This window comes from Thalassophryne amazonica, chromosome 7 (genome assembly GCF_902500255.1).
Source record: "Thalassophryne amazonica chromosome 7, fThaAma1.1, whole genome shotgun sequence".
Taxonomy (NCBI): domain Eukaryota; kingdom Metazoa; phylum Chordata; class Actinopteri; order Batrachoidiformes; family Batrachoididae; genus Thalassophryne; species Thalassophryne amazonica.
Window position 1 is genome coordinate 75,411,723 of NC_047109.1, and position 20,113 is coordinate 75,431,835.

Here is a 20,113-nt window from a genome sequence, read left to right on the forward strand (position 1 = left end):
TTTGTCTGAATCTTCCTTTCAAGCCAATGCGACAGACTGTCATTATGAAACCACAAAAATACAGAGACCACAGATCCCCTTTAACACCACCCCGCGTTGTGGTCCACACGCCAGCACATAACAGTCTAATCTCACAGCACATCGGAGGCCAGTGAGAAATGTGTTACTCTGACTGCTAGAGTGTGTGTGTGTGTGTCAAGGGAGAATGACTGTGGACAGCTGGCTGGGCCTGTATCTGATACACTAAGAACATTATCACTGGGTGGTGGGCAGTGTGAGAGATACATACATCTGTGTCACAGCGTGGAGAGACCTGAGCGCAGCGGAATAGAAGGGAGCCAGTTATACTACACCTGAGAACGAGGCAGACGAGCTGTGCGCAGTGGACAACACATGCAAACACAGCAACAAGGAGGATCAAATAAAGTGGAGTGTGCACAGTTTACATTCATGCAGAAACCTCACACTGCTTAAAGTCAACGTATGCACACTTCCAGGAAAATGCACACACACTCACCATCAGCTGGTGAGAGGAAAACTCACATTCTCATTTGAAATCTATAGTCTGTTTATTGTGTAGAACATTTGGCACTAACTGGGATTGACAGAAACTAAATCCCCAACATCCCCTACAGCACCTCAGCAGAATTTGGCAACAAACCTGAACCTTCAGAATTTCTCACCCTGGAGTAGAGTCACCCTTTGGTTCAACTCCACTGTTGACGTTTTGTACTTAGAAATTCTAATTACCAAAACGTAAGCAGAGTGAGCACGTTCACAAAGAGTGTAAACCAAACTGTACACACATATGGTGAACAATCAATACTGTTTCCATGTCACTACAACATTGTCGTAACAAAACACACTTGCCTGTTCAAGGTTTTTCTTAAGCCTTGAGAAATAACATCCATGTGTGGGAAGGCCAAAGCAATACAATATACTGTGAAAGCTCCACCATGGTCATATATTCTTGGAGGAACCTAACACATGGTACACACTGCTGTAGAAAACATTCTACAGTATTATCGGAAGACATGAGGAAAATAAGGGTATATTTAACCTATATTGTCCTATTTGCAGAATAAACATACAGTACGGAGACTAAACGCGTGGTGTCTGTAGAAGAGTCTGAGTAAAGGTCAGAGTTTACACTGCAAGTGTACAACCCTAGAAAGTAGCACCACATTCCCCTGACAGACCGCTAACCTGACATGGTAGCTCTACACTGATGTAAGAGCAATGAAGAGAAACAAGGGGGCGCTGTCATGAAATTAGTAGTTAAAAAGTTGAATGACCCAACTGAAGGTACACATGGAAAAAAATAATGGATAAAAGTCTGAAATTCAGTTATGATTGAAGCTGCCCTTTAAGTGATGTTCCTCTACATAAAAAAACAAAAAACAAATAAGAGGTGAAACCAATAAGCTGAAAACCTGCAGCAATAACATTACAGTTTAACCCTAATCACTAAACATCATAAGCCTATCCCAGCGTCATAGGGCGTGAGGCCAAACCAGATCAACATAAGTAAAACTGAAGATAGATAACTGTATAGGTGACAATTACAAAAAAAATTTCATCTTAGCGGCTCAGTAAATACACTTGGACCCCATGTGTACTGATTAGGGTTAATCATAAATGTAGATGACTGCATCTGAAATAAGAACTGGATGTGATCATGACAATAAATATCACAGACTGCAGGAGATACAAGTAAATAAAGCATGAAAAATTGATTGGGAAAAAAAACAACAAAAATACAGCAAGGGGGTGGGGGGGTTGCATGCATTTCTTTGTGCTGGGTCAACCCCGCTGTTGTCTGCTGCCCCCTGCCTGTCACTTTGCTTAAACAAGGACTTGTCACAATTTACAATAAACATTATGTACAAACAGAATGGAATTAAAACCCCTTTTTAAAAACACTTGGTACAAAATAAAGCCACAAAAATACATCTGTGTATAAAAAGCATTTACAAAGAGACGAGTGAAACCTCAAAATTAGCTCTGCAGTCAGAAAACAGATGCCAAGACAATTATGATTGTGTCTGACTTTGATGGATTAACATCTAATCCTTAGAATTGGCAGAGATAAACACACGTCAACACACTGGATGCTAAAAATGACCAATTTGTGAGTACAGAAAGAGCAGATTAGCATACGTTTGCTCCTTTTTTTCTTGGGTACGTGTGGGTTTGGTAAAAATGTTCAAATAGAAAGCAGAATTAATAAAGTGTCTCTTCAGTGACACTAACAGGAATGTCCATGTGTGTGGTCTGCATTATTGTTTTTTTTTTTTAAAGTGCTTTATGGAATAATCTGCGTGTGCATAGTTGCATATCAGTACTGGGGCTGGTACTTGGGGAACAGGTAGAGGTCTTTGCATAATGAGCTGGTGAACTCAGACATCTCTTTACAGCGATGGTGGGCGGTGCCGGGGGCATAACCCTCGCGCTCCTTAATTCGGCTGTTTACCTGAAGACATGAGAATAGGAGGAACACAAAACATCCTCTAAAAATCAAGTAAACTCACTAATTTGTGTTCAGTGAATACAGATGTGGTACATGCGAGTACCTGAACCAGAATATCTGCAAGGTGTGTGTCTCTGGCACGGAGGCGGAGTGCTGCATTAAGTTCCTGGACAAACCAGGATCCTTTCTTGGTGTTTCTCATGGCTGCTGTGCCTTAAAGAGAGGAGAAGGGAAGGAACATTAATTATATTAAAATTCAGGGTGCTAAAAAAATTTAAATTTGGTAGTATAACATGAAGGTCACAACTATAAAATAAGATATAAAATCTAATCTAAGTGCACCTGCAATACTATGAAAATACAACTGTCTCATGCACATCCAGCTCCAGTGTTATTCAGATTATACTTAGTTCCATACCAGAGTAGAAAAAGTCAAACTTACAAACTGTCTGACCTTTGAGAGTTGCAAAGCCACAGATCATGTCGGAGCGTTGGGGAAGTTTAATCCTGGGTCTCTCCATATCCCCTGTCTGTCTAGACTCCACATTTCCCCGGTGTTCCCTCCCGGCATCCCGCTGTTCACAGCTTGGTGAAGTGGTCCTATCTGGCCCATCTAGCTGCTCCACTCCACAGTCCATCTCCTCTGCAAAACAAAGAACAACTATGCTCAAGACAACCTCTTAATCTGGTGTCACATGAGGCAACCTGACAAGAAATTAGACAGAGAGGATAGAAAATGTGGGTGGGAATGCACTGTTTAGCGTGTTCCTGAATAATTAAAAGGCTTTCCAGTGCTATATTTGGAGCAATCAGGTGCAGTCGTGGAGTTTTAGGACATCCAAAACCCAAGAGCTATTGTGTTGTGTCGGCTATACTTGCTTTTTCCCCACAAGGAAACAAGAAAAGACATCATGAAGTTTTTGTAGCTTGGAATATCCTCCTTTTCCAACTCAGCCATCAGTCATTCATGATATCTATAGAACAGACATCTGGAAATCCATGGTCAACCACAGGGTTTTTTTTCCCCTCCCTCTCTGTAGTTGCCACCGTAGACTCCAAAAATGAATGGCAAAAGCTGCTAGGGATGATGTACAAAGCAAAAAGATGAGATGTATGTACAGTGGTATGATGTCAATGTTGTCTGCAATGTCCTGCACTTAAAACCAGATCATCTTGTATCAAATTGTACTTTAGCACAAGTTATTGCAATCACTGGTCGCACGCCTTAAAAGCACAATTCGAACAGACACATCCTTATGCATCTTGTCCTGTTGGGTCTTCCCGTGTGATACTGGCTTCACTATTTTAACCCTATTCAGGACTTTAGTGAGCACAATATGGAGAAAGCAACTGCCATGGGGCCCAATGGGCCCCAAAAGTCCTGAATAGGGTTAAAAACCTTTGAGGGGCAACAAAAACAAACGTGTGCGCTTGCAATAACTTTTTGTGACTTATAAATGGAAAATTAACAGGTGGGTTTTGTAATTATCACAGGCACCTCCGAAAGATTTTCAATTGTATTCTTGGAAGTACATCTGAAAAAACATTAATCAGCTATTTAACTGGGTTTTCTTATTTTCTTTAGCTTCTGTTCTGCAAAAGTGTCAAAAAGGCAGGAGACATGATCACAGGTAGCTTTTACAAATGCACTTCAGTTCACATCTGGTTGATTCTGTGAAAACGTCACCCTGCATCTCACATTCTCTTCACACTTGCAACCGTAAGTGATTAAGTTGCCCAGGTCACAGGAAGATGTGACAGGCTGCACTTCTTGGGTCACAACGTAAAGTGACAGCTGTGGGAAGAGACTCATTCTAGAAATGCTTAGGTTTCCCCTCATTTGACCATGAAACCCAGGGACCAGTCTTTTCATTCATCACCGACAGTAGGACCTGTGCCAAGAGGGTTACACTGTTAGTGCAATCCAGGTCAGTCATACAGAAAGAAATGATGACACTTTTCTCATCTTCAAGTGTTCTGGGGCTTTTCTGGTCTCCTCTACAGTAAATTGTCCTGTGGAGGCAGACTTGTTTTCTACTGCAGAATCCAGCTTAGAATGGACTATATGCACGGAGTGGTGTGACATAAGTAAGTCGCTTCGGCTGCTCCTTTGTTTCGCACTCAGGGTCGCCACAGCAAATCCAAGGTGGATCTACATGTTGAATTGGCACAGGTTTTACGCCGGATGCCCTTCCTGACACAACTCCACATTACATGGAGAAATGTGGCAGGGGTGGGATTTGAACCCAGAACCTTCTGCACTGATACCAAGCACATTAACCACTTGGCCACCACCCCTGTCTGTATTTCCGTTAAAATCTCTGATTGTTGTGTCATTTCCGGTTATGGCGGATGCCAGTGTTTGATTCTGTTCGATATCTGAAAGCTTTAATAAATTTACAACGTTGCTAGTATTTTTTTGTTGTTGTTATTATTCATATTTTTTGTGTTCTTGGCATTTTCTGTCTGCTGATGTGATCCAGCCGTCAACCACACAGGTGCGCCGTTTGTTTAAAAAAAAAAAAAAAAAAAAGGAGGCATCCCTGTTCTTTTCAAGTGGAACAATTACTCCATTCCTGCCCCTCCTCCCGGTGTTTGGGAGCAAAGACAGCGACCAAACCGTCTCGCTGATCACCTGGAGGAACCAGCAATGGAGGCAACTTTGCCTGACCACAACTACTGCTCTTCTGCAGAGCCAGCTGTAGTGGATCTGGTGCTTGATGATACTGAAGCGCTCCGGTCAGAGGTCGCTGCTCTACGGAGGCAAATGTAGGAGATGGCCATCAGCTGCAAGTTTGGCTTGGAGCGGTTTGCTTCCTCCGATGGCAACATCAGGTTATATACAAAGTAAGAAGGCTACAATGTTTGATTGACTAAAATTAATGTTTCAAAAATATATTAGCATAGAGCGATACAATGCAAATAAATAGCAAACGCCATTGACGATGATTCTACATGTGTGTATGCAGCCCTATTTTTTGTATTGATATAACGCTACTGATTATTATAACAACGATTAACTAAGGTGATAATGCATAACGGTAGTGACTTTGGGAAGACTTTGGCTAGACTTTGGGAAGCTTCAGTAAACAGCAAGTAAACACGAGGACTCAGCCTTCTTCACAGTACAGCACGCTCTACTATACTCTCCCCTGCACCGGAAGGTTGGGTGCCATCAGGCATAGAACGCGGAACTAATGCGTGCATATAGTCCATAGTAATGTACAGGCCTGTTTTTGGAGATTTCATAGTGCCACATCCACTGATTAAACTATTGTTTATTGGTAGGCAGGTCAGAGCCACACATTATGAACAAAATATCAAATCATTTTATGTACAAAGGAAGGACTGAAGGATTGGTAGTACAGACTGTTAAATGTTTACATGCACTGCCTCTCCACATTTTATAAAGTGTCTATGCAACCATCAAGCCTGTTGAGTTTGAAAATCAACACGGTCACTTAAAATTCTTGCACAGGTTAGAAGTAACTTTTTTACTTGGGGATTCCCTTCTGTTTCTCAGATTCCTGCCTTTTTGCTAGGAATGTGTTACAGCTGCCATTTAAATAAATGAACCTTGAACACAGGCAAGAAAAAGTCACCTAGTAGTGGAGCGAAAGGAATCTAGTGACCAGCTGATAAGTGGTACAAATGTGGAGGTCCAAATGGAGAGTTCAGGTAGAGGTGAATCAGAGAAACAACAGTGAACGGTGGCTCCAACTGACAGCCCTGCAGATGTCCAAGTGAGCGCTGACAGAGGTGCAATGGGCAGAGATAACAAGCAGGAAGAACATCACCTGTATGATATATTTTAATGTCATTTGTTTAGAATGTTTTTGAAAAGAATGTCTTGTGTGGAATCTAATATAATGGCTCCTGTTTGTTGATTGTCCTTTTTCATTACCATCAACTACTCTTGAGGAATAGTGGAACACAGAATTTGCAAATGAACCTGTAAATGTTCACTGCTTGCCATTCCCAGACACATCTTATGGCCTTTTAGCACCATACCTGTGGTGGAATCTGTTCTGGAGAGAGCGGGTGCACGGCACCAGTTACAATCACTCCAGAGAGGTCTGCAAGTTTGTTAGGGGCAATATCAGACATTAGACAGGTCATACCCTCCATCACTGACTAATTAACTGGAGTCCTGGTTGTATATCACAGATTAATGACATGTTCAAGCGTATTATTGTGCTACTGCACTGGAATATAATCAATTCCACTTTGTAATACGGTAATTAGACAAATGATTACACCATATTACTGATACAGTCGATGGTTCGTGAAAAGCATTTGGCTAATGGATGGATGTACAAATGCCAGCCAGGTTTCTAGTCTCAACAGACAAGAAAAAGCAAAGCAGATATCTGTGCATGTCAAAGAAAGAGACAGAAATAATGAGGAGTGCTTTTGTTCTTGAGTGGTCCCATGTTGTCACAGAGATCAAAGAGAATCATAACTGGCAGTCTGACATGTCAGAAGCCATGTATCACATTCTGACGTTAGCACTGTTGTTAGAGACAATCTCTACTACCTTAAAGGAAAAGTGCACTTTTAAAATCAATCCTTATTATATCAGACCATTAAACCTGAAAGAAACTGGACTGTAAAGTGTTGGCAGGGGAGAACATAGGCAATCATTGGATGGGGGTTTGTAGAGTGACTTCAGATAGTGAAGAAGATGACAAAAACAAATGAGTAGATTGTGGAGCTTAATGGAGCAAGTGTGTGGTGTGAAATTCCAGGAGGAGGTTTGACAGGTTCTGGGTGATGGTGAAGAGATGCTGGATGACTATGTAACTAATGCAGAGGTACAGAGGAAGACAGCTGGAAAGGCACAGGTTGTGATATCTGCATTGAGGAAGAAAGACAAGTAGACTTGGTGATGGAATAAGAAAGTGCAGGAAAGTTTAAGAAAGATGAATTTGTAAAAATGTTGGCCCTGCGATAGACTGGCGGCCTGTCCAGGGTGTACCTCACCTCTCACCCAATAACAGCTGGGATAGGCTCCACCCTTGCCCCATGACCCTTAACAGGGATAAGTGGATATATTGAATGAATGCAATAACAGCTGTACTTTTTAAATAGCTTACAGTCGCTGAAAATGGAAGAACTGTGTGTAAAAATGACTAATGCCTTCAGGGTTAAAATATTTTTCTAGAACCCTTTGAATTAAAGCTGAAAGTTAACACTTTAAATCACATCTTGATTGTGTCATTTCAATTCCACTATGGTGGTATAGAGAATGACAAAATTTCTCTCACTACCCAAATGCTTACTTACTTGACCATAATTTAGAGCTCTTTTGTACAACCCCAATTCCAATGAAGTTGGGACGTTGTGTAAAATGTAAATAAAAACAGAATACAATGATCTGCAAATCCTCTTCAACCTATATTCAACTGAATACACCACAAAGACAAGATATTTAATGTTCAAACTGATAAACTTTATTGCTTTTGTGCAAATATTTGCTCATTTTGAAATGGATGCCTGCAACACATTTCAAAAAAGTTGGGATGGGGCAACAAGACTGGGAAAGTTGATGAATGCTGAAAGAACACCTGTTTGGAAACAGGTATGTGTCATGACTGGGTATAAAAGGAGCATCCCCAAAAGGCTCAGCCATTCACAAGCAAAGATGGGGTGAGGATCACCACTTTGTGAACAACTGCATGGAAAAAATAGTCCAGCCTTTTAAGAACATTTCTCAACGTTCAGTTGCAAGGAATTTAGGGATTCCATCATCTACGGTCCATAATATAATCAGAAGATTCAGAGACTCTGGAGAATTTTCTACACGTAAGTGTCAAGGTCGAAAACCAACATTGAACGACTGTGACCTTCGACCCCTCAGGCGACACAGTATTAAAAACTGACACTGTGTAAAGGATCTTACCGCATGAACTCAGGAACACTTCAGAACCCCACTGTCAGTTGACACAGTTCCTCGTTACATCTACAAGTGCAAGTTAAAACTCTACCATGCAAAGCGAAAGCCATACATTAACAACATCCAGAAACGCCGTCGTCTTCTCTGGGCCCAAGCTAATTTGAAATGGACAGACGCAAAGTGGAAAAGTGTGCTGTGGTCTGATGAGTCCACATTTGAAATTGTTTTTGGAAATCATGGAGGTCATGTCCTGTGGACAAAAGAGGAAAAAGACCATCCAGATTGTTACCAGTGCAAAGTTCAAAAGCCAGCATCTATGATGGTATGGGGGTGTGTTAGTGCCCATGGCATGGGCAACTTACACATCTGTGATGACACCATCAATGCTGAAAGGTACATCCAGGTTTTGGAGCAACACATGCTGCCATCCAAGCAAACGTCTTTTTCAGGGACGTCCCTGCTTATCTCAGCAAGACAATGCCAAGCCACACTCTGCACGTGTTACAACAGCGTGGCTTTGTAGTAAAAGAGTGTAGGTACTAGACTGGCCTGTCTGCAGTCCAGAACTGGCACACACTGAAAATGTGTGGCGCATTATGAAGCGCAAAACACGACAACGGAGACTCCAGACTGTTGAACAACTGAAGTCGTACATCAAGCAAGAATGGGAAAGAATTCCACTTACAAAGCTTCAACAATTAGTGTCCTCAGTTTCCAAATGCTTGAGTGTTGTTAGAAGGAAAGGTGATGTAACACAGTGGTAAACATACCACTGTCCCAGCTTTTTTGAAACTTTTTACCAACTGCAACCAAGAGAAGATTGGACTTTTCAGTGTCACACATCAAGGCATTAAGCTTCAGTGAGAGAGCCTACAAGGTCTGAACAATCATTTCTGAAGATGTCAAAGTACATTCATCAGGCTGTCAGTACACAGGGAGAGTGGGGAGATTCTGTGAGATATTGAAAAATACTGTAAGGAACATTAATGATATGACTGCTTTGAGGGGGTCTGCTGTTTTGCTAACACCGAAACTGCCTGAATGCGGTGTTGCACATCTGGGTACCTCCATGTTGACACGTGCGCAACATGCTACAATCTTAATCTTGATAAGTGCTATTATCTGCAAACAACATTTCTCTTATTACGTCAGTGTACAGAACAACAGCAGCAAGAATTAACAGACTTACCTCCTCTGCAGGCCTGAATGAAAAACATCTTTGGTTTGTTTTGCAGCAGCGGACAATGTGCATTGTCAAATGCCTCAAATACCCAGTCCAGCTGAAAATGACAATTTACAGAATCACGCATCTGAAAAAGCCTGAAGTATTTTTCTTGAATGATACAAATATACAGCAACAGAACAATCTTTCAAAGAAACACACCTGTAGTAGTTGTCCATCTGTGCCATATATTGCTCCTTCCACTCCGTGGGACAGCAAACACACCACACAGCTGTCCACTGTCCGAAGGTCAGGCCGTCTGCAGAAATTATCAATACAAGTCTGCATTCCCTACCAGAGGATGAGGAATCAGGATGGTAGTTTACTTGGACAAACAAGGTGAATGTTTCAAAAGCAAAAAATAAATAAATAAAAACTATTTCTACAAATGTCTAGAACAGTTTATTGAAGCAGCTTAATGCCAGAAAGGTCACACTGATTTTTTTTTTTTCAATAAGTGTCAGTTCATTGGAGCAAACCAATGAAAACACATACTTTTAATTATTCCAAACTGCTCAGCATTACCTAAATAATGAAATCGGGAAACTTGTACCAACTTCCCAGCACTCAATACTGACATGGAAATCAGGTCAAACTGATATAACTCATTTACTACACATCATTTTTTAAAACAACAGTAGCTCAGTGACTTTGTCAAAAACCATTCAAGGTCAACGGCCTACTCTGGTTTACAGTTCAAGTTTTTCTGTGACTGTTCACCAAAGAACATGTTTTGCTTTTTTCAGTTAACATCATAGAAAAAGAAAATTAATCTTGTCTTTATGTGATACCTGAAGCGCGAGGTTCCTGTGGACTGCCACTGAGTAGTCCAGCTCTGTCAAGACCTTCCTCAGGACTTCATCATCAACTTCACCTCCCTTTCTAGGCTCAAGGTCAGGGGTGGCATTAGGGTCAAACGTCACATTACTAATCACCAAGGCAAAGCCACGTGGGGAGGAGTTCATTGTGTAAGACTGTAATGGGCAAAACACACAACCAAGAATTTGAAGAACATGAAAATGGGATAATAAGGAAAAAATAATTATTTTGTGTAAACTCACAATATAGTAGGGTTGAGACAACTAATAAAAATCATTAGTTGACTAGTTGGGTACCATTATTCATCAGCTAGTCGATGACTGCATTTGACATTGAATGAATTAAGCCAATTTCGAATCGTCATGATGAAACTCAAATGTGACATTTGTTAACACATATAAGAACAAAATCACAAAAAGAAAAATATCATTAGCATGAAGACAAAACCTGCATTCATTCATTTACTAGGCACAGACGACCTGTTTGAGCTGACTAATTCACCTGCCGAGGTTCACACACTTTCTTCACTGAGTGAAGGGAGTGGTGGCAGCTCTAGCAGATCTGTTCTTTAAAGGGTTAAATGAACTTAATGAATTGCTTTTGACGAGTCGACTAATAAAAATAGTCGACTAGTCGGATGTTAGCTAGTCATAGTCAACTATTATGACTAGTCGTCCCATCTCTACAATACAGGGCTTGGCAATATAGTGTTGCTACCAGTATGATGCCATACCCTTAATACTACTCCATCCTTTAACATGAATTGTGTGTGAAAAGAGCGACTGATAAATAAACAATCAATTTTTCTGCCCCAATACCAATAAGCTTCTAATAAATTAAGTGTGTGTGTGTGGGGGGGGGGAGGATTTACATAACATGACATTGTAGTGGAGCAACCTCTCAACATACAAGTTTTGAGAATAAGCACCTGGTTTTCCTAGAATTCCATACAACTTTCATATGACTACAATGAAATTACGTAACATGACATTTGTCCATACCACCCAGCCCTACAATTATATTAATACCTCATGTTTACAGAGGTATGCATCTCTGTATCTCAAGTTTTATACTCAAACAGATCAGCAGCAGGTTCAAAATAACTGTATTTCTACTAATCAAATTAGAAGTCATGCTAATGTTAAAACTTGACATATTTTACCTTCTGGCAATGAGAAAGATAAAAGTCGTGAGTACAGGGGAGCACAGGACTGCTGATGGGGCTATCTGCATCCAGACTACACTCTGAAGCAAAACAAAGACAAATACTCAGGATGTGAAACACAAAAATGCTGACACAAAGTTTTGCAACCTCAGTGTGCTGCCTCCAGCAGTGGTACGACAGCTTTTGTACTCCAGTGCTGTGAATGAGTCACCGTTTGGGTGTGGTGCCTTTAGGTGCAAACAGCAGTCAACTACCAGAGCAAATGCACTACTACAGTTCGCTCAGTGATAAGATTATGTCGGGCTCACAAAGACTATACTCTTCTAAGATATAGCTGACTACAAAATGGCCTTTTATAAAGTATATTCAATTACCTGATTCGCATAACTGCACCACATATTCACAATGTTTCAAACCCCACCCAGTGTATGCAGGAAAACACTGACAATAACATCTGCTGCAAATACACCTATCTGATCGTGTATGCAGGCCACTCACCGTTTGTCCTTGCTCTCTTGGCAGAGATTTCCTCCTCTGTGGAAAGTGGAAGAGAAGAGTCTAAAAACCTCTGAAAGACAAAAATCATACATAAACTATTAACAGCAAAACACAGTAAACAGATTTTGTTCTACAGAAGCAGCAGCTATTGTTGGATGAGATCTTGATTCCCCACAGCTGTAGTGTTTTTTTTTTTTTTTTTATTCTTGCTCTTATTTATATTTCCCTAGACAAGTTTATTTAACCCCCGGGTCCTCTTGAAACCTAATTTCACATGATGTCATATGAAAGCAGATATAGTATGACAAGAAAAAATACTTGAATCCTTGATAAATGCAGTTTTTTTTTTTCATTTCAATGCTGTAAGTCTGATCGACTACTTGCATCGAACGATACTATATCATTTGCCTTTAATTGGCACACATATGGGAAGATAACTTTGTCCAAGCACATTACATCTGATGGTACTGCTGCCTTCTTATCTTGCTCTCTGATGATGTCTTTGGCCTGTTGTTTTGCCAAGGTGGAATGATTGTATCATTAATGATTAAAACAAACAAAAACAAGAATTATGTGCACAAGTCTGAATTTATTTTGGACTTTCTCTAATCCATACAGGGACAAAATTATACATACAGGCCCAAATATATACATATACCCCCACTAATTTTTGGTTAAATGTTCCGTAGCAAGTTGCATCTCGACCAGAAGCTTGTAGTAGTCATCAACCAGCTTCTGGCATACAGTTCTTGTTTTTTAAGTAATTAATGATGTATGCTGTACAATCATTCTACCCTTGCAAAAGAACAGTTCAATGGCATCATTAAAAGCTCAAAATAACCATGACATTCATGCTCACAATGAGTATATGTAAACCTCCGTCCACAACTATAGTTGTCTAACATAAGATGGGTGTGGGTTGTAATTCTGACATTTGTCTTTTATTACATCCTCTTTTCTTCTTCCCTTGTCTCTCTTCCCTGTCTGGGACTGCATTCTGAACACAAGCACGTATCTGAGGCTTGGACGAGGCACAGCAACGTGCCGCTCACCTCACTCTTCCTCTCTGTCTCCTACAGAGGACCGTGTGTAAGTGGACTAATGTCACCAGAGATATCAAAATTTTAATGCCTTTTCAAAACTGACCCATCAATTACAAAATACTCTGAAATACAGTACCTTTAATCAGAGAAATCATGACATCTTTTTTCCACCACATCAGTACTGTATTATAAAAACACAAAATGCAGTGCTGATAATAATCCCGGTAAAGGCATTATGTGCAGCCCTACTCAACTCTCTTCCTCTTTCTTGTCTACATAACCAGTCACACTACGAGGTCTGTCCATAAAGTATAGGTCCTTTTCATTTTTTTCAAAAACTATATGGATTTCATTCATATGTTTGTACGTCAGACATGCTTGAACCCTCGTGCGCATGCATGAGTTTTTCCACGCCTGTCGGTGACGTCATTCGCCTGTGAGCACGCCTTGTGGGAGGTGTGGTCCAGCCCCCTCGTTGGAATTCCTTTGAGAAGTTGCTGAGAGACTGGCGCTTTGTTTGATCAAAATTTTTTCAAAACCTGTGAGGCACATCGAAGTAGACACGGTTCGAAAAATTCAGCTGGTTTTCGGAGAAAATTTTAACGGCTGATGAGAGATTTTGAAGTGATTCTGTCGCTTTAAGGACTTCCCACGGAGCAGGACGTCGCGCAGCGCTCCCAGGCGCCATCGTCAGCCTGTTTCAAGCTGACGATGGCGCCTGGGACCTCCACATTTAAGCCTCTGTTGACCCGTGACGTCGTGAGAGAACAGAGAAGTTTCAGAAGAAGTCAGTTTCAGCATTTTATCCGGATATTCCACTGTTAAAGGAGATTTTTTTTAATGAAAGACGTGCGGGCAGATTCGCATGTCGGCTTGCAGCCGGTGCAGCGCGGCGCAACAGGAAAAACACCTCCGTTGGAAGCCTTAAGGACAAGCTGGAACATGCCCAGCTGTTAAACAATTTCTCAGATACTCACTCCACTGAAAGCCATCAAAAGCCGCCTGGATTTTACAAATGGTTATCAACACGGAGGTGTTTTTCCTGTGGCGGCGCATCGCAGCGGCTGCAAGCCGACGTGCGAATCCGCCCGCACATCTTTCATTAAAAAAATCTCCTTTAACAGTGGAATATCCAGATAAAACTTCTTCTGAAACTTTTCTGTTCTCTCACGACGTCCCAGGTCAACAGAGGCTTAAATGTGGAGGTTTTCAGCTTTAAACAGGCTGACAACGGCGCCTGGGAGTGCTGCGCGACATCCCGCTCCGTGGGAAGTCCTTAAAGCAACAGAATCACTTCAAAATCTCTCATCAGCCATTAAAATTTTCACCGAAAAACCAGCTGAATTTTTCGAACCGTGTCCACTTCGATGTGCCTCACAGGTTTTGAAAAAAATTTTGATCAAACAAAGCGCCAGTCTCTCAACAACTTCTCAGACAAAGGAATTCCGACGAGGGGGCGGGACCAGTCCTTCACAAGGCGCGCTCACAGGCGAATGACGTCACTGACAGGCGTGGAAAAACTCACGCATGCGCACGAGGGTTCAAGCATGTCTGACGTACAAACATATGAATTAAATCCATATAGTTTTTGAAAAAAAATAAAAAGGACCTATACTTTATGGATGGACCTCGTACCTCTCCTCCATGGCTCTGCCTTCAGCTGGGAAAAAAGTGCTCGAGAAAAGTCTGGTATGAGTTGGCTGTGAGTGCAATGAGGTGCATTGTTACCTCGCCATATGTGTGCTTGCCATCTCTTTGTGGTGACTGTGTGAGCAGATCACACAGATGCTGCTGCTCAGTGTCTCTCAGAGCTGAACAAAAGCTGCGAAAGGCTCTGGGACCTCGCTTCGGTAAGAGCAGTAGCAAATGCCAGCTTCGTTTCTGAGACGTTGGCTCAGCCTATAGTGGAAAAGCTCCGATCAGAAACAATCTTGATACACTAACAAAAGACTAAGTGTAAATATAATTACACTGAGAAATGATATAACCCTAAAGCAATTAAAACAATTATTTAAATCACTTTTTAGATAATGTTCATTTTCCACAGGTTTATAAACACACAACATGCCTGGAGAGAAAGCCTTTGTTCTGCAAATGTCGCAAAGCTGAACTACTTTCACATGCGACCTGGATCATATTGGAATTGTGGTATTACACAAGATTCATCCAAGTGCGCAAAACTCTGGTCCGGAAACAGAAGCATTATTCAAATATCCAAATGTTTTATGTATTTTCCACAAATTCTACCCTAACCTATACCCTTATTCTAATCATAACCCTAATCCATTTAAGATACAATCATTTGCAAAATAGTTAGCAGCTAAGACGGGTTTAGAGCTGCATTTGCGTCTGTAATAGTACCTTATAAAAATAAATAAATACATTCCAGATTTTCCCTGGTTCACAAAATGCACGGGACATCTCTACTGGACAACAAACATGGTCCATCTGGTTGAACAAACAAGATCCTTAAAACAGTTATCTGGTACAATGGCCTATAATACTATCCCAGCAGTTACAGCTCTTGTTCACATTTCGCAAACCTGGTTTAATAACTATGCTTTCGAAGCTGCTTTTGTGCATGATTAGTGGCGTCAAACTTGTAAGTGAATGACCGACTTTTGCACAATCCATCAACTTGTCTTCTAAAACTTGTCAACTAAAACTTTCATCCCACACACACACACACACACACACACACACACACACACACACACACACACACACACACACACACACACACACACACACACACACACACACACACACACACAAACTCAATCTGGCTTGCGCACCTTTATAGGCTGCTGCTGCTGCTTGCCGAAGCAGCAAGGAGAACCTGGCTGTGTTTTGTCTTTACCAATGAGGAATAACGGACAGTTTGCTGGATTATTTATGTGCAGAGTTGCCTGGCCATAAACAGGTAAAAGTGAATGTGTGATATTTCAGAAAGGAATTCATTTATAACCTCACAAAAATTTAATTTTTTAAGTTCCCATCATCAGCCTGTCATCTATCACTGCAGATAACAAAAATTCTGCTCTAACGACCGCTGTGACAGTTTTATGACGTTGACATTCGAAGGAGCACTGGTGTGTGCATGTGTGCACGCCACAGAGAAAGAAGGTTGTTTGTTTTGAGCGCTTTTGGAGAAGACACTGTAGATATACAGGGATAATTTGACGTCATGGTTCAAGCCACATGTGCATTCAGACCGCGGTGAACCCTGCTCAAATCGAGAAAAACCAAACCACCTTTAAACTACCTTTAAATGGCTATCCAGCTCAAGCGAAATGTTGGCCCCAGTCCGGTGTCGCCAACCAAACGGTCCCCCCAAAAAATCAAGTCCCCCCTGCCTTCACTGCGCATACATCATTTCGGAGCGTCAGCAGAGATTCACTGATTATCACCTCGTTTCTGCTTAAAACTGCCTCGCTTCTACTTAAAATTCACTTTGTTATCTGATGGTTAATAATCACATTATTCCCTTTGACTGCTTTGGGTGGGGGTGAGTCAGACTCAGACAGTCTGACTCAGATGTGCTGCTGTTGCGCTCTGATCATGCCCCCCATCTTTTATTATGAAATAATGCTGAATTTATGTGAAAGTGGTTGTTGTACAAAAGCTTCAGATATTTGTCGCTGAGATAGATGATGAAAGGAGTGCAGTTTTAAGCAGAAGTGAGACGATAATCTGTGAAGTATTGCTGACGCTCCGAAATGACGCATGCACAGTGACGGCAGGAGGTACCAATTTTTAGGGGGGACCGTTTGATCTGGGACATTGGATTGCAAACCCCAGTCTAAACTGGGTGTCACATACTCAGATTACCCTCATACCAGATTTGTATATTCGCTATCTGTGCATGCGTGAAAAACAAGGAGCTTGTTCTGTACTGACTTCACCCTTTCTGCGTGCAGACCAAAATCAGGTTTACAGGTGGGTTTTTTTCTCCATAAATTGAAACCAGCTCGCAGTCCTTTCCATACACAAAAAGGATCAACACTGTACAGAACAAACTTCCCATTTTTTGAGCATGCGCAGATAGCAAATATGCAAATCTGGTACAGGGGTCATCTTCGTATATGACAGGGGTCGTAGACTCTCATCCGCTTTGTGCTATGGAATCAGGAGATAAGCACTGGCAGGCATTAGGGAGATAATGCCATTGTGGTGGTGTACACAGCCAAAATTCCTAAAATTGTGCCAATGTCCAATACAGTCAGTCAGATACACGAGTATTTGACTGACTGTACGGTAACACAAAACAAAAGAAACATGCAAATGCACGCCAAACAACTAAGGAAACCTTGTCGAAGAATCACTTAAGAACTACAGCTGACTGGTGCTGGCAGACTGAATGACATACCATAATACTCTCTGCCATGCTCTCTGTCAGGATCTCGTCTGCTTGCAGCAACTGAACGAGCAGCTCGTCGACCACCATCTGTTTACAGAGAACAGCAGAGGACTTCAGCAGAGCCTGTGCGTCCCGCTTCAGCATGCCACACTCCAACATGTTTCTGTCCCTACAGCCTGAACACATACAACACAGTCAGTGTGACTGACAACATGCACGTTCCAAGTGTTTTTAGCTTCTGATCGCTATTAAAAAAGCACATCCATGAGCAATAACTTTAGCTTTACGCCAGAAACAGTGCAGCTGGTACGTAAAGTTAGGCTACTAAATCGATAGGCATTTTATAACTTAAAATAAAGTGACGCTATATACACCTTATTTATAATTGATAACGTTGTGCCTTAATATCCGATGCTAACTAGTTAGCAACTCCCACATTACTCGTTCCTGGTAACAAAGTCACCAAAATATAATGTATTCTTGCATCTCACCTTTCCGCTATTTCTGTAACAGCACGGACAAGCGTCGACCAAAAAAAAAGAGACAAAACAAAACAAAAGGTCAACCTTTTTTCACACTGCTTCAACCAACAACATCACGTCAAAGACCTGTGCTGCTTGACTTCCGCGGGCTATGCCGTATAGCATTGACAAAAGGCGGGGTTAGAAATGTCATTGTTTGAGTTGTAACCAATGAGAGCGCGAAACGCTTTGAGTGACGTTTGTATTCACCAATCCACTGGCTTCCAAATAGTTCCCGCCTACAAAAAATGACTGTAAAACATATCAGATTTTTCGCCCCCCACTGTAAATTAGTAACCAACACTTAGAAGACAGGCACAAACAGGTCTGTAATAGTGAAGCAGTCAACAAGAAGAGGATGGGTATTTGCTGAAATCAAAGTTGCTATTATTACAAACTGTTTACAGAGATAATGTGACTATATTTTTATCAGAGACGTAGGAAAGAGGCAGTTCAAGTCACTCATCACTTCTTTTTCCTTCCTCAGTGTTATTTTTCAGTACTGGGATGCCTGCAAGTGTACCTGTTCTTGATATAATCTAGTTCTCGATATGGTTTCCGGCACTGCTCATGAGACCTACGCACATTTTAAAACTGGGAAATACCCACATAATTCTGTCTCCTTTTGTGGTATTTTGTATTTAAAAAAAAAAGGAAATGCTGCATGTTAGATTCAGAAGTACAGCTTAATATCTATATATGGCTGTCAGGTTTGTCTTGATCTGCAAAAGGTTGTATTGTTCTTAAACTAAGACTTATCTAAAATATTTCAAATCATTTACAACCCCAAATCAGAAAAGGTGGGAGAGTACAGAGAAAAAAAAAACCTCAGCCAGCGATTCTTACATTTACTTTGACTTGACTTGCTTGACAAATGTTTACCAATGTAATCCCTTGCCCATGTTGTTATATCAGCTATTGATGAACAGTGGTTCTTGATGCAGTGCCCTCTGAGGAAACGCAGATTGCAGGTATTCATTTTAGGCTTGTGCCCTTTCCCTTTGCACTGAGATTCCACCAGATTTTTTAAATCATTAATGATGTCATGCAATGTAGAGGGAGAAATATGCAAATCTCTTCCAATCTTTGTTTGAGGAACATTGTTTTAACCATTTCAATAATTTTCTCATGCATTTGTTGGAAAAAACTGGAGATCCTCTGCCCATCTGTGCTCCTCAAAGACTTAGCCTTTCCTGGATACTGCTTTTGTACCAAATCAAGCAAGTGGCGACTGGTAGAGCGCTTGCTTTAGTGCAGCAGATAAGTGAATATTTACTGAGGGATCCTTCAAATGGTGATGCAAGCACCAAATTTGGCACACATACTCCTTAGACATTACTCTTTTAAAAATGCCGGGTACCCACGTGAACTTTCAATAGGCGGCCAAGAAGGGGTCAATTGAAGTATTACACAGGGGTCAAAATTTAAAAATGCTCCAGTCATATTGAAAGGTATTCCATATTATTTGTCTGATCATAAAGATTCCAAAAAGGTATAGTTTGGACTATCTGTGAATTAATATTCCGGAGTTATTGTTGTATGGCTGGGGGGCCTGGCTGCCTTTTTGTTTCTGTCTTTTGTTTTTCCTTCCAGGTGGCTTGCATTTGGGACTGAGTGGCTGTGTTGCTGAGGTTATCAGGACCTCACCCTGATCACCTGCGGCTCGTCAGGACTCACAGCTGAGGTGCATCTATATGGATTGGAACATGGTGGCATTTAAGACTGGAGTATACAGTGTGTATTTGCCAGAGACTCAACCTTGTGACCAGACGGGTGAGATCGTCGTCTCGGGAGCCATCTCATCATCAGTGGATGCAGAGAACGTCCAGGGTTTGATGCACGGTCTGTGAAAGAGGAGGGGGTGAGGTCTCACGCTCGTCAGCACACTTCCTGAGGTACGTTAGATTTTGTGACTAACATTTATACAGTCAGTAAATGTGGTGTCCCTCACACCTTTTTATATTGAGCTGTATGTTAGTCATGTATCGGCTTCCACTGCAGTGGAGTTTTGTGAACTGGATGTTCCATGCCTGCAGGTTGGGAAGCTGATTAGTAATCAAGCCAGGAAGTGTTTTCTGTTTATGTACACCTTTAAGTGTTCTCTCTGTGTGTAGAGTGT

General features: G+C 41.4%; 1 protein-coding gene across 4 annotated transcripts; it reads right to left on the reverse strand.

Moving 5' to 3' along the window:
* Positions 1-547: 547 nt before the first annotated feature.
* Positions 548-18,093, reverse strand: casp2 (caspase 2, apoptosis-related cysteine peptidase). 4 transcript variants are annotated; one of them, XM_034174560.1, is made up of 12 exons: positions 17,962-18,078; positions 17,686-17,691; positions 17,483-17,640; positions 14,842-15,012; positions 12,071-12,140; positions 11,570-11,652; positions 10,380-10,562; positions 9,751-9,879; positions 9,556-9,646; positions 2,913-3,113; positions 2,574-2,683; positions 548-2,473 (listed from the first exon to the last, which is right to left on the reverse strand). In XM_034174560.1, exons 3-12 carry the CDS (start codon positions 17,630-17,632, stop codon positions 2,339-2,341), a joined length of 1,323 nt encoding a protein of 440 aa, XP_034030451.1. In that variant the 5' UTR covers positions 17,633-17,640; positions 17,686-17,691; positions 17,962-18,078; the 3' UTR covers positions 548-2,338. The 4 variants fall into 4 exon arrangements, with proteins under 4 accessions (XP_034030451.1, XP_034030452.1, XP_034030453.1 ...); XM_034174561.1 differs by lacking the exon at positions 17,686-17,691 and having other exon boundaries at positions 9,751-9,870; positions 17,483-17,649; positions 17,965-18,093; XM_034174562.1 differs by lacking the exon at positions 17,686-17,691 and having other exon boundaries at positions 2,925-3,113; positions 17,483-17,649; positions 17,965-18,093.
* Between the last annotated feature and the right edge of the window lie 2,020 nt (positions 18,094-20,113).